This window comes from Gorilla gorilla, chromosome 12 (assembly GCF_029281585.2).
Source record: "Gorilla gorilla gorilla isolate KB3781 chromosome 12, NHGRI_mGorGor1-v2.1_pri, whole genome shotgun sequence".
Taxonomy (NCBI): Eukaryota; Metazoa; Chordata; class Mammalia; order Primates; family Hominidae; genus Gorilla; species Gorilla gorilla.
In genome coordinates, this window is record NC_073236.2 from 78,780,286 (window position 1) to 78,795,434 (window position 15,149).

At 39.1% G+C, this 15,149-nt stretch overlaps 1 protein-coding gene across 12 annotated transcripts in view; it reads left to right on the forward strand.

The window, feature by feature from the left end:
• Positions 1-15,149, forward strand: part of PUS10 (pseudouridine synthase 10) — an 87,522-nt gene that overhangs the window by 8,244 nt on the left and 64,129 nt on the right. For all 12 annotated transcript variants that reach the window (XM_031008181.3, XM_031008184.3, XM_055377958.2 and 9 more), the window contains 2 exons: positions 1,062-1,316; positions 3,471-3,557. In XM_031008181.3, coding sequence (XP_030864041.1) covers positions 1,062-1,316; positions 3,471-3,557 — 342 coding nt within the window. The remainder of the gene's footprint in view (positions 1-1,061; positions 1,317-3,470; positions 3,558-15,149) is intronic.

The window sequence follows — 15,149 nt, forward strand, 5'->3', positions numbered from 1 at the left end:
ATATTTGGACAGCTTTTTGGAAATGTTCGTAAATTTTGATCTGTTCTATTCGTGTAACTATGTATGTACATGCACATCTGTATATGCGCTATATCTATATTATAGATCTTAGGTAACAACAAACATATTTGTGTGAGTCAAAATGTACCTGTATATGTATGTATGTATATTTCTGTGTTAAAGCAGGAGAGCTAGTTTCTCAATAAAATGGATTTAAATTTGTTTGAGTGAAAGATTTTTTCCCTTTAGAGTCAGTAAATTGTCATCTGAATGAATTTGAAAAATATACTTTTTCAACAATGGCATAATAAAACATGTCTAAACAAAACAGAGGAAAATCCTCTGAGTATTTAGATGAGAGGAATATCTGAATGAGAGAAATATGAGAATGGTTTCAAAGAAATGCAGGTTTTTAAATTCTAATACAAGACAAATTAGGCAAAGTAGAATATAGTAGAGCATAGCTTTCAATTAATATATGGAAATGGTTTGTAATCATATGCTAACTTTCAGCATTGTCAGCATTTGTGTACCTTTCTTAGTAAATTTTCTCCAAATTATTTTTACTTATTAGACTACCCTAATGATCAGATTTCATATTAAATAAATATTGTACTTGTGAGCTTTTAGTGATTGTGAGGTTATTAAATAACCTAGCAAGGATGGAAATTCAGTTTGTACTTTTTATATGTTAATCATTAGAACTAAAGTTTGTTTTTACTGAAATTAGCAATGAATGACTCTCACAACAGAACTACAAATTAATAAATTTATATTGGAGCCTTTCTCCTCAGATTTATGACTTTTGCTTCACTGATATATGGAACTCTTTTGAAAAAGTATTCACACATATATAATAGAGATAGGTAATTCTCTTTTAAATTCCATAAAAGCCAATGCTGGCTAATAAAATAACTGGATGGCTTCAGAATTGATATGTCAACATTGTAAAATTTGTGATATGTCCTAATTTTCACTCATATTTTCTTGTTTCATCTTACCTAGAAAGCCTTAAGGACATTGTCAGTGGGTCATTACTTTTTCTTTCATTAACTTTCCAGGAGTTGCTCAATGAACTACAGAAATTTCTGGAAACTGAAAAAGATGAATTAATTTTGGAAGTTATGAACCCACCTCCCAAGAAAATTCGACTGCAAGAACTGGAAGATAGTATTGATAATCTAAGTCAAAATGGAGAGGGAAGGATCTCTGTTAGTCAAGTTGGAAGCACTGCTTCCAAGAACTCAAATTTAAATGTATGTAATATATGCCTAGGAATTCTTCAAGAATTCTGTGAGAAAGATTTCATTAAAAAGGTAAATAACCTGTTTTTCATTATAGGTGCAATTATGTAGAGATTTTCAGTCTTAAAACCAAGAATTCTTTTTTCTTTCCTTTTTTCGAGACAAGACAATTCTTTTTTGGGTCTCATTCTGTTGCCTAGGCTGAAGTGCAGTGGTACAATCACGGTGACTGCAGCCTCCAACTCCTGGGGCTCAAGCAATCCTCCTACATCAGCCTTCTGAGTAGCTAGGACTACAGGCATGCACCACCATGCCCACCTAATTTTTTTTCTTTTTTTTTGAGACGGAGTTTTGCTCTTCTTGTCCAGGCTGTAGTGCAATGGTGCGATCTCGGCTCATCGCAGCCTCCGCCTCCCAGATTCAAGCAATTGTCCTGCCTCAGCCTCCAGAGTAGCTGGGATTACAGGCATGTGCCACCATGCCTGGCTAATTTTGTATTTTTAGTAGAGTCAGGGTTTCTCCATGTTGTTCAGGTTGGTCTCGAACTCCCAATCTCAGATGATTCACCTGCCTTGGCCTCCCAAAGTGCTGGGATTACAGACATGAGCCACTGTGCCCAGCCCTAATTTTTTAATCTTTTTGTAGAGGCAGGATCTCCCTATGTTACTGTGCTGGTCTTGAACTCCTGGCCTCAAGTCATCCTCCTGCCTTGGCCTCCAAAGTACTGGGATTAGAGGTGTGAGTCACTGTACCCGGCCAAGGCCAAGAATTCTTTTTTTTTTGGAGACAGAGTCTCGCTCTGTTGCCCAGGCCGGAGCACAGTGGCGCAATCTTGGCTCACTGGAAGCTCTGCCTTCCAGGTTCGTGCCATTCTCCTACCTCAGCCTCCGGAGTAGCTGGGACTACTGGCACCCGCCACCATGCCCAGCTAATTTTCTGTATTTTCAGTAGAGACGGGGTTTCACCGTGTTAGCCAGGATGGTCTTAATCTCTTGACCTCGTGATCCGCCCGCCTTGGCCCAAAGTGCTGGGATTACAGGTGTGAGCCACCGTGCCCGGCTAAATTCTTTTTTTTTTTTTTCTGTTTTTTTTTTTTTTTTTTTGAGACAGAATTTGGCTCTTGTCACCCAGGCTGGAATGCAGTGGTGCGATCTCAGCTCACTACAACCTCTGCCTCCCAGGTTCAAATGATTCTCTTGCCTCAGCCTCCTGAATAGCTGGGATTACAGGCACGTGCCACCACGCCCAGCTAATTTTTGTATTTTTAGTAGAGACGGGGTTTCACCATGTTGGCCAGTCTGGTCTCGAACTCCTGACCTCAGGTGATCCGCCTGACTTGGCCTCCCAAAGTTTTGGGATTATAGGCGTGAACCACCACGCCCGACCTTCTGGTTTCTGTTTTTGTCTTTTTTGAGACAGGGTCCCACTCTGTCACCCAGGCTGGAGTGCAGTGGCATGATATTGGCTCATTGCATCCTCCACCTCTGGGCTCAAGTGATCCTCACACCTTAGCCTCCCAAGTAGATGGGACTACAGGCGCACGCCACCATGCCCAGGTCCAAAAATTTTTATATTGAAAGGAACACTGCCATTCATTTCAACTTGTTTCACACAATTGGATCATTAAAATATTTTCTGTTTTTTTAAAAAAAACCAAAAGCCTACTCTTCTCAAATTACTTTTTAATTGACATATCTGACAATCAATAAAATGTGTATTCATGTATTTCAGTCATAAGTGCTATTTAATTGAAGGAAAATATAGCAGTTTGTTTTCATTTTGCTGTTTAACATAGCTAAGTTACAGAAAAGTTCATTTCTAGTCGTCCTTATTATTGTCCTGAAAAGACTAGGGGTACAGCCTTGTAGAAAGTAAATGATTGAATGTGGGATTGCCTTTTGTTTGTTTTTTCTGTCAAGAGTGCTGTATTTGGGTTTATTTTGTTTGAAAGTTAGGGGTGACCTAATAGAAAGCTATTTTGACACTTAACAGTTTATTCTAAAGCTGTTACTCCTGGCTGTTTTGGTTCCTTGTGGTATTAGTCTTCAGGGTCATAGTTAGGCAATATTTAATCTCAAGATATTTGTGAGTGTTCCACTGTCAAATGTGAAAGTTTGGAAGTTTTGCCATGTCATCTCCTGGACCAGAAATTCATGTTATTAAGATTAGGGTAAGTAATATTTTCAGCAATTCCTGGGAATTTACATAATTGTAATGCTTTTTCAGGTGTGCCAAAAGGTTGAGGCCTCTGGGTTTGAATTCACCAGCTTGGTGTTTTCAGTCTCCTTCCCACCACAACTATCTGTAAGAGAGGTAAGGTCATTTGCATGCATAAAACTATATGTGAAGTGCATGCTAGGAATTTCTCAAAAAATGGGAATGTAGAAATATTCCTTACTCTATTAAATTTTTTACATTTTGTCTACTTATTGAATGATTGAAGCAATTTATAGCTGCTTAATAAATACTTGTTGAGTGAGTGAATGACAAAAGGAATTAGTTGTGTCCTAACAAAGCAAGTTAGTTTGTCCTAGGACTGCCATCTTTTTTAAAGTCCCTCAATCAGTTGCAGACATTCATTATTAGCTCCATGTGAGGCATGATGGTCAGAGAAAGAGATTTGACTAGGTTTCCAGAGATCTTTTGAGGTGGATATGTGCATTTTAGAATAGTCCTAGAATAGGGTCATTTCAATTATAATGAGCCTTCTTCCCTCTGGAGTAAAATATAAAAAGATGGCATATCTTCCAGTCAGTGATAAAAGGGAGAGAAATGGCCTCATTTTTTTAAACTGTTTTCTTTGTTAAGTGAAAAAAAAAGTCACTGCTGTAATATTCTCATGTGTCAAAACTGACATGAAAACATAAAGCTTTGCTAATACTGTTAAATGAAGCATAGTGAGAAACTTCTGTAATCTCAAATTACAACCATGGGTTCTAAGCATATTTGTTTATATTTATGAGATGTCTTTCCCCTAAGAAGCCTGCAGTATCACCAGAACATTACATCATAAACCCTCACTTTCTTTGGGTGAGCATGTTTATTAGCCCCAAATAAGCTGAAGATTGTTGAAGCTGGATAGAATGATACAGAAGAGCCAGGAAATGAAAAAGGGTAGAATGATTTTATATAGTATCTGTGTTGCTGACAAGATAACTGAGCAAATGGAAAAATAAAGGGGATGATGATGATGATATAACTGGGCTTATAAACACTTAAGAGTCATTTTCTAGTCAATCATCAAAGCATTTCTCACTGATGTGTCATCTTCTGGTCCGATTTTGGTAGAGAGAAACAGACTTCCAAAAGCTGAGTGACTGTCACTTTAGTGAAAGTTTTGAGAAACAAATAGGAATAAGAAGTATATTTTCTGAATGTGGTTATATATCTTACCACCAAACCCTTCCTCTCAAAGCTTATGTTTATATATTTCCCTAACCCTCAGAGCCTGTGAATCAACGTTTATATTTTTACATTAAGATTCATATTATCCATTTTATCACTTATTTGATGATTTTAACAATATTAGCTTAATGTTACTATTTATAAGCTATTTATATTCCATATTAGAAACAGAAGATTTGTTTGTTTGTTTGTTTGTTTGTTTGTTTTGAGACGGAGTTTCGTTCTTGTTGCCCAGGCTGGAGTACAATGGCGCCATCTCGGCTCACTGCAACCTCTGCCTCCCGGGTTCAAGCGATTCTCCTGCCTCAGCCTCCCAAGTAGCTGGGCTTACAGGCATGCGTCACCACGCCCGGCTAATTTTTTTTTTTTGTATTTTGAGTAGAGACGGGGGTTTTCCACGTTGGTCAGGCTGGTCTCCGACACCCGACCTCAGGTGATCCGCCCACCTCGGCCTCCCAAAGTGCTGGGATTACAGGCATGAGCCACTGTGCCCAGCCAGAAGATACTGTTTTTAAAAATAGAATTATTCTGCTTAAACTCTACTTTTTATAACTAATTTTAGCCAGAAAACTATTTAGCAGAAATATGTGACTGTTCTGATTATTGAAGAATTAATATGTTTCCATAGTTTAGTGTGCTGTTTTATTGTTTTATTTGTAGTAATGACTAATATATTTTAACGTATTCATTTCCTAAGAATAAAAATTCAAGAAAGTACAGTTTTATATGCAGTATACTCTTTTCACATCCCAGGTTTCTTCAGAAAATTATGTTTATGGTTCACTTCGTGATTTTCTGTTATTATGTTACTTTCTCTTTTTTTTTTTTGAGAAGGAGTCTGTCTCTGTCACCCAGGCTGGAGTGCAGTGGCACGATCTCAGCTCACTGCAAGCTCCGCCTCCCAGGTTCATGCCATTCTCCTGCCTCAGCATTTCAAGTAGCAGGGACTACAGGTGCCCGCCACCATGCCTGGCTAATTTTTTATAGTTTTTAGTAGAGATGGGGTTTCACCGTGTTAGCCGGGATGGTCTTGATCTATCTTCTGACCTCATGATCTGCCCACCTTGGCCTCCCAAAGTGCTGGAATTACAGGCATGAGCCACCACGCTTGGCCATATGTTACTTTCTTTTATTGCCGTCTTTTATTACTTCTTTGGAGCTGAGATATGCTGTGCAAGCCAGGTTGGATAGAAATTGCTTTTTAAACCACTTATTTGTTACACATCTCAGTTTAAGCTAGTTACGTATATCTTCAGAATATTCTGCATTTTGAATATAAATTAAATTCTGTGATTTCTCTAGTGCCATGTTCTACATTGTGGCTTTCAACTTAGACCTTGTAAATATCTCTACCTTAGAACTTCTTTGTCTGTTTGTAGAATGAACGTCAATATACTATCCATAAAATTGATTGATGTCAATTATCTCGTAATTCACACCAGAATATATAATTGAGTCCATTTGAATGATTTGATTTTTTCCACTTCTAAGGAGTAATTATCACAGATCTATTTAAAGCAAACAATACTTTATCAATATGGTAGTATTTATTATATTCCTGCTTACAAAAGAAACAAAGGGTGGCCTCAAGTAAAGTTTTTTTAAAAATTAAATGGCCAGTCGCAGTAGCTCATGCCTGTAATCCCAGCACTTTGGGAGGCTGAGGTGGGAGGATCTCTTGAGTCAGTTCAAGACCAGCCTGGGCAACACAGTGAGACTCTGTCTCTACAAAAAAATTAAAAAATTAGCTGGGTGTGGTGATGCGTATCTGTAGTCTCAGCTACCCTGGAGGCCAAGGTGGGAGGATTGCTTGGGCCTGGGGGGTTGAAGCTGCAGTGAGCCATGATCACACCACTGTACTCTAGCCTGGGTGACAGGGCGAGACCCTGTCTCAAAAAAAAAAAAAAAAATTAAGCAATAAAATTTGCATTAACGCGTCTATATTACTGGTTCTACCAATCCCTTTCTGATGACAGCAATTTTTTTTTTTTTTTTGAGACAGGGTCTTGTTCTGTCAGCCAGGCTGGAGTGCAGTGGCGCAGTCTCTGCTCACTGCAGCCTCCGCCTCCTGAGTTCAAGCAATTTTCCTGCCTCAGCCTCACGAGTAGCTGGGATTACAGGCATATGCCACCACATCCAGCTAATTTTTGTATTTTTAGTAGAGATGCGGTTTCACCATGTTGGTCAGGCTGGTCTCAAACTCCTGATCGCAAGTGATCCGCCCGCCTTGGCCTCCCAAACTTCTGGGATTACAGGTGTGAGCCACCGCTCCCGGCCCCAATAGTTTTTATTTATCATCATTATAAAAGCATTAATTTAAAAGCTTAGAAAAGTCTATATTTTTGTTCACAGTTAGTATAATAATCATTTTCCACTGAGTTCGGGAGAATATGGAAGCAGGATGGAGTATATCTCCTAAATGTGTTTTCTTAGAAGGAACTAGCTAATCAATCAGAACAGCTTTAAACTTAATACTGCTAAAGAGGAGAAGCATAAGCAGATTAACTGGTGAAACAGTGTTACAGTAAGACATAGTAAGTAGAATAAATAAAGGCAGTATTCAGGGTTTCACAAGAGAACAATTGGAAAGTTGTGGGACATAATGCTTAGAGTCTCCAAAGTCTATAATGGCATACAACATTTTAATAATAAATTTGAGATTATAAGAGAGTAATAAATACCTTACGACTGTCATGGTGACTTTCTGGGTTTGGTCTTATCATTTGAATGTAATAATGGAAGGATAATTCCTTCTTATAAGGCTCAGATTTGTTAAGAGGAAAGATGTAGTAGTGTGATATGGCAAGAAATTATGTACCTGCACTGAGATTTGAGATCCTGAGAGTGATCTCATGGTGATACCTGTGGTCCCAGCTCCTGGGGAGACTGAGGTGGGAGGATCACTGTAGCCCAGGAGGCGGAGGTTGCAGTGAGCTGAGATTGCACCACTGCGCTCCCACTCCAGCCTGGAACAAAGTAAGATCCTGTCTCAAAAAACAGAACAAAACAGGATAGATAGAGTAGTAGAAGTATACTGTATAATATCTGGCCAAGGGAAGGGTTGATTAATTACAGATACAAAATAGTCACAAAGGCTAATGAATACAGTAGTGTGAGGGACTCCCAGTGTTTCGGCACATGATGGAAATCATGTTTAACTAAAAGTGTGTTATCTGACAACTTTTAGATTGGAACTGTTTCTTTTCCTAAAGTAGTGGTTCTCTAACATGCATGAGACTCACTTGGAGAGTTTCCCAGGTCCCATTCCCAGAGATGCTAATACAGTAGGTCAGGTGAGACTCATGAATTTGCATTTCTAACAAGCTCATAGGTAATGCTTGTGCTATTACAATGACAAAACTTTGAGAACCATTTTCCTAAACGATGGTGGGGGAACTAATCTAGTCCTAAATGAAAAATTGATAGCCTTTTAAATGTGTACTCCTGAAGGATGGGAGGAAGAGGCATAAGTAGAATATATCCTAAACTTTTGATAAGTGGATTTCAAACACTACAAAGAAAAGGCAAAGAAAAATGGCATAGGATTCTGTGCTGGAAGATAAATTAAAAGGATTGAGAGCATCAGAGAAAGTGCAATTCACATTTTAATTCAAATCAAACTATCTCAATGAATAAAAAAAGGGTGGGGGAAAATACATCTGAATGAAGAAGTAGGGATCTCTTTCTATCTCTGCCTCTGTTTTTACACAAAGGCTTGTATTTAGATATATTTATTTGACTTTTTAGTTTGGCCTATGAACTCCTGTGTACCTGTCATCCAACTTCAGCAGTTAAATTTTTTGCCAACCTGGGATCAGTTTCAGAAGAAATACAGGAAAGGTGAAGTCAAATTAATGCAAATGAAAGAGGATGGCTTGGCTGGGTGTTGGCTCATGCCTATAATCCCAGCACTTTGGGGAGCTGAGGTGGGTGGATCACCTGAGGTCAGGAGTTCGAGACCAGCCTAGCCAACATAGTAAAATCCCGTCTCTACTAAAAATACAAAAATTAGACGGGTGTGGTGGTGTGCACCTGTAGTCCCAGCTATTTGGGAGGCTGAGGCAGGAGAATCATTTGAACCCGGGAGGGGGAGGCTGCAGTGAGCCAAGATTGTGCCACTGCACTCCAGCCTGGGGAGACTACATTTAAAAAAATAAAAGAAGAGGTGGCTTATGGCTTATGTCTATAAGAACAGCAACCAGAAAACTAAAGCTACTAATGAATAGAAGCTTTCAAGAATTGCTAAGGAAGATTTGTGTACTTAAAGTTATGTTTAGAGCAAGAAATAGATGAAAAGCATGGATAGATCTGCTATTTGGAACTGATAGTATACTGCCGATGCATGATATAGAGAAAGCAGGGCTCTGAAAAATCCTGTTTTGCTTCTGTCCTTTATGTCGAGGAAAATGATCTTCCTGCCGAAAAGACATAGACTGGTCATTGGTAAGGGAGAACGAATGCTCCACATTGTGAAGCTTTTCAAGATGGGTTCAGGTGTTTAGACCTGGGTGCATTACATTTCAGTATAGCTTCAGAAAGAACTTGCAGCTATTCTTGATTTTTGAGGGCTTTTAACCCATTTATGCTGGAGATTGCAAATTTTTTTGGTGAAAAATCAGACCTTGGCGATGACCTAGAGCAGTAGGATATAAATATCTCCCACAAGCTTAGCGTTCTAATAATGGAACACTAGGAAAATGGGTTAAAAATAGCAGATTTTACAAATGACTGGAGACAGATAAAGGCAGTTGCAATTTTCCAAAGGGGAAGAAAGTTGGCCACAGAGGTCAGGGTAAGAGGGAGATGTGATTATAACATAATGGTAAGAGAGATGTAACGTTTATTCTGAAGATGGAGGAAGGGAGCCATGAGCCAAGGAATGCAGATGTTCTTTTGAAGCTAGAAAAGGCAAGGAAACAGATTTACTACTTACAGCCTCCAGAAGGGAACACAGCCCTGCTGGCACGTTGATTTTAAGCCAGTGAGACCTGTGTCAGACCTGGGACCTAAAGATAATAAATTGGTGTTTTAAACCACTAAATTTGTGATAATTTGTTATAGAAGCAATAGAAAATGAATACACATTTAGAGGATTAAGTGCATTCAGAATGGTGGAGCCATCTGAAACCTGGTCACAGGAGCCACTGCTGAAGGAGCTTGGGTTATTTAATTTTGAGAATAGATGATTCAGTGGGATGAATTTGCTTTCCTTAAACATTTGAGGGGCTTCCTTATAAAAGAGGAATTAGATTGCTGCAAGGATAGAATCAAGAGCTATTAAGAATTGAGAATTATCCAGAACAGGATAGATTGTTTCCAGAGATTTCATGTCTTTAGGGTGTTTAAGCCAAGGCTGGAAAATACAATTGTCCCTTGATATCTGTGGGGGGTTGGTTCTAGGACCCCCGAACCCCTCACAGATACCAAAATCCACAGATGCTTAAGTTTCTCATATAAAATGGTATACTATTTGCATATAACTTACACACATCCTCTTGTATACTTTAAATCATCTCAAGATTACTTATATACTACAATGTGGGTGCTGTGTAAATAGTTGTTATGCTACATTATTTGGGGAATAATCACAGGAAAAAGCCTGTACCTGTTCAGTACAGATCCTTTTTCCCCCCTAAATGTTTTCTATCCAGGGTTGATTGAATCCATAGATGCAAGATCCACAGATACAGAGTGCCAATGTACTTGGCCAAGATACATAGAAAGAAAGTGTGCACTATATAGTTGGTTAGACTAGAGATCTTAAGCCTTTTCAACTCTAAGATTCTATATAATTTTAAGAAAAATACTTATTATAGTGTTTATTTATTTGAGATGGGGTCTCACTCTGTCACCCAGGCCGGAGTGCAGTGATGTGATCACAGCTCACTGCATCACTTGACCTCTTAGGCTCAAGTGATCCTCCCGCCTCACCTTCCTGAGTAACTGGGACCACAGGTGCATGCCACTATGCCCAGATAACTTATTTTTTATTTTTTTGTAGCAATGAGGTTTCCCTATGTTGCCAAGGCTGGTCTCGAACTCCTGGGTTCAAGTGATCCTCCTGGTGTGGCCTCCCAAAGTGCTAGTATTACAGGCTACTGCACCCGGCCCTATAGTGGTTATTTTATATTCATGATTGATTCCTCTAAACTTCTACATCATAATGCCACACAAAAACTATAGAATGAATGTCCCAGACATATGCTAATATTAGGCTAAATTTGTATTTATGGGAAAAGAGTATTCCATTAAGTCCTTTTAAAAGCTAAATGCTTTTCAGTTTTAGTTTTTAGGTTCATCTTTACTAGTTGAGTCCAGTAGAGGGCAATATTGTGCTATCAGTTTGGCTTATTGGTCTCTTTTCATAGGTAGTGTATGGGAAACAGTTTGCTTAGTCCATTGACTTTAAATGTATATATTGTCTTTTAAGTGTTACTTTGGATGAAACACCTGCTTATCAATTTGCAACTTGATATGGTTGGAGTTTTGTCAAATCAAAACTTTTTTCCTATCATTTATTATACTTTATATCTGCATACTTTGCAGTAAGTACTACAAATTATACATGACCCTAGAAAATTAGCTAAGAATAAAAGCAGTACCATTTCTACCCATCCAAGTGCTAACCAGGCCTGACCCTGCTTAGCTTTTGAGATCATGTGAGATCAGGCACATTCAGGGTGGTGTGGCCACAGACAGCAGTACAATTTCTGTAGCAGCATTTTTTTATTTAAGAAATTGTCTTCTTTTTTTTTTTTTAAGATGAAGTCTCACTCTGTCACCCAGATTGGAGTGCAGTGGCGTGATCTGGGCTCACTGCAACCTCTGCCTCCCAGGTTCAAGCGATTCTCCTGCTTCAGCCTCCCTGAGTAGCTGGGACTACAGGTGCATGCCACCATGTCCGGCTAATTTTTGTATTTTTAGTAGAGACGGGGTTTCACCATGTTGGCCAGGCTGGTCTTGAACTCCTGACAGGTGATGCATCTGCCCTGTGCTCCCAAAGTGCTAGGATTACAGGCATGAACCACTGCACCCAGCCTGAAATTGTCTTTTTAAATTCTGGAAAATGGGTATTCAAATGGCTTTGGATTTTTACTTAAATCTGTGTATTCATAACTAATTTAGGATTATTGATCTCATTCAGAATCTGAAGAAAGCAGTGAATTCCTTTGTCCTAAAAATGCACATACTAAAAATTTTGTATGTGTTTACAGAGGTCTCTTAAACTCTCAGGCCGTTAGTCCTAGAATCTTTTTTAATTGGTAATTTCCCTTCTGTTATTGATTGATGTTCTTTTTCTAAAGGACTATATTTTTTCTAATTATGTTTAGCTCATAAATAGAATGTGTCAAAATTCTCAACTTTAAGTATAGAGAACTATATATATATTGTGTGTGCAGGCATGAGCTGGCATCTTTGTTCATTAACTCCGCTTTCTGATTTAGCATGTGTATTTTCTGCTTTTTGTCCATTTGTGCATGGCTTCTCGATTTTTGTTTTGTATGACAGGCACTCTTCCTAAATCTGTGTGTGTTCTCTCTCACCCACCATGTAAGACCAACCCAAGGTCCACTTCGTTCAATAAGCCTTTTCTGAGCTTACTAAGGAGTTTTCAGAATTTATAGCCCTATTTTTGGTTAGATTAGTTTAGAACTCCCTTCAGTTCCTATATGGTCCACTTATCCATGCCAAGCAAGTTTGATTCCTCTAAACTTCTACAGCATAATGCCACACAAAACTATTATAGAATGAATGTCCCAGACATATGCTAATATTAGGCTAAACTTCCATTTATGGGAAAAGAGCATTCCACTAAGTCCTTTTTTTTTTTTTTTTTTTGAGATGGAGTCTTGCTCTGTCACCCAGGCTGGAGTGCAGTGATGCGATCTCAGCTCACTGCAAGCCCCGCCTCCCGGGTTCACGCCATTCTCCTGCCTCAGCCTCCCGAGTAGCTGGGACTACAGGTGCCTGCCACCCCGCCTTTCTAATTTTTTGTATTTTTAGTACAGACGGGGTTTCACTGTGTTAGCCAGGATGGTCTCGATCTCCTGACCTCGTGATCCACCCACCTCGGCCTCTCAAAGTGCTGGGAGTACAGGCGTGAGCCACCGTGCCTGGCCCCACTAAGTCCTTTTAAAAGTTAAATGCTTTTGAGTCTTAGTTCTTTTAGGGACTACCCCTTAAGGATCTTTCAATAGACTTTTCATGAGTGGGTTGGCGAGTGTATAGTAACCTTGCTAGTTTTAGGCACACAGGCTGCCATTTTTATAACCATTCACAGGAAATGAGTGTGTTCATGCAGCAATCCACTCTATCTTATCAAAGGTAACTCCAAGAACTTGCTTCTGTGAATGTAACATTGGTGTATGAAATTCTGTGTTATTAGAATCATGGAATCATATATCTATATGAGACCTTGGTGATCAGCTAGAACAGGACTCCCCAGCTTTTTATGCCACTTATTGAAAAACATCAATGTGTATATGGTTGTGATTTGTCAGAGTCTTATCCAGGCCACCACCCAAGTGTAAACCCATTGATACCTATTGGGAATGTCCGATTGAGAGTCCAGGAGTTTCCAACCTTTGTGTATAAGGCATCCCCTTTTAATCTCTGACAGTTAATGGGTAGTATCTGTAGATTGGAAAGAAGATATGCTATGGGCAATTTTTTTCAGCTTCACAGATTAAGACCACTTCAGTAGTCATCACACTCATGCTCACTTAAAGAGGAGAAAACCAAGGCTCCGAGTCTCGTAGGGGTATGTGATTTGCCCATGCGTCCCGTTTATTGGAATCTGGATATGCCTCCCTGCTTCATGCTGCTGTTGCTTTTTAAGTTTTTTTTTTTTAAACCATACCATCTCTACATCTTGTGTATTTTCATATGTTTTATTTACCTGACTACCTTGGCTCCGTGGGTATTACCTTTTCTTAACTACTCCCCTTATTAAGCCATACACTCATGAACATCACTAAAGGTCAGAAGATCACCAGAGTGATGAATCCAGGCAGAGCTGCTGTGTTAAGGAGAACATAAGACTAGACATGGGTGCAGGTTTAGGACTCTGTTACGTGATACACTACTAGGATGTGTTCCAAGGGAGAAAGAGTGAGTGACATGTGATTAGTCAAGGTCTATATAGAACCCAAGCCCTGGTTGGCATGTACAATCAGAAGTCCAACTATCAAAGAGTCAAAGCAGATATTGAAGAGATCTAATAACTCGTTATTGGGGTGCTGGCACAAGAAGCCCAACAGATAAAGCACCCAGTCCCCGAGGTCACTGTGGCATGCAGCAAGGAGGAACAAATCACATTCCTGTGAGGAGGAAGCCACAGTCAAGCAGGACTAGAAGCAAGCCTAATTCTAAAGACCACCACAATACTATAATGTATATTGGATTCAGGATTGCAGTTGGCAGGTTATTCAGACATATATTTAAATGCTTAAAGATGCATCTCTTTATGGCATTGCCTTTTCCTTGGCCTGAACCCAGCTAAGTATAATGGAGGAGGAAGCAAGGAAGAAAAGAAGTTGCTGTGGCTCATCTAGCAGTGTAGGTAATTGAGGGAGATCAGGTGCATTCAGAACATGAGGTAGCCTCAAAGATTGAAGTTACTTTTAAAAATGTGTATGGTCTTATTCTTGTGAATTGTCACATTTGGCCTCTTTAAAATTTACAATAAGAAATGGTAATGTAACAGAATAAAAAAGAATACAAGATGAAACACATCCTTTTTCTTTAAAATGATTTCCCTGTGAAATTGAACATATTAGCACATTGCTACCTTCTAACTGTAGAGATCTTTATTAAACTATTTTTCATCCATTAATTTTTAGGACCGTGTGGCTTAGTTAAGTTGCTGAAAAGGGGAACTTCTAATTCAGACTCTTGCCTATTTCAGGTCTAGGTTTTTCTTGTTGCGTAGAACTGTCCTTTTTTCTGATACCACCACTGTGTTTTAGACCTAATAATTCTAGCTTATTAAGATATGATTGTTTTTGAAAAATTATTCATAATAATAACAAATATACATGTATGTATGCATATGTATATAAAGCAATCATTTATATGTAAAACAGCCACACTACCATAATGTGTAGTTATTTTTTAGGAGCAGCAAGATAAAACCCCTTTCTTAGGAAAACGAGCAACCAACAGTTATTGAATATCTTCATGGCAGAGTGTGTTGCATGTGCTCTTTCATTTAATAATCACAACCCCTTAAAGTAGGTGGTGTTATCATCTCCATTTTACAGATGATGAAATTGAAGCTGAAGGTCACATTGCTGATAAATAGCAGAGCTAGGATTTGAACTCTGATCTATTAAACTCCAAAGTTTACGCTTTTTTTTTGAGACAGAGTTTCACTCTGTCACCCAGGCTGGAGTGCAGTGGTGCGATCTTGGCTCACTGCAATTTCCACCTCCCGGGTTCAAGTGATTCTCCTGCCTCAGGCTCCCAAGTAGCTGGGACTACAGACGCTCGTCACCTTGC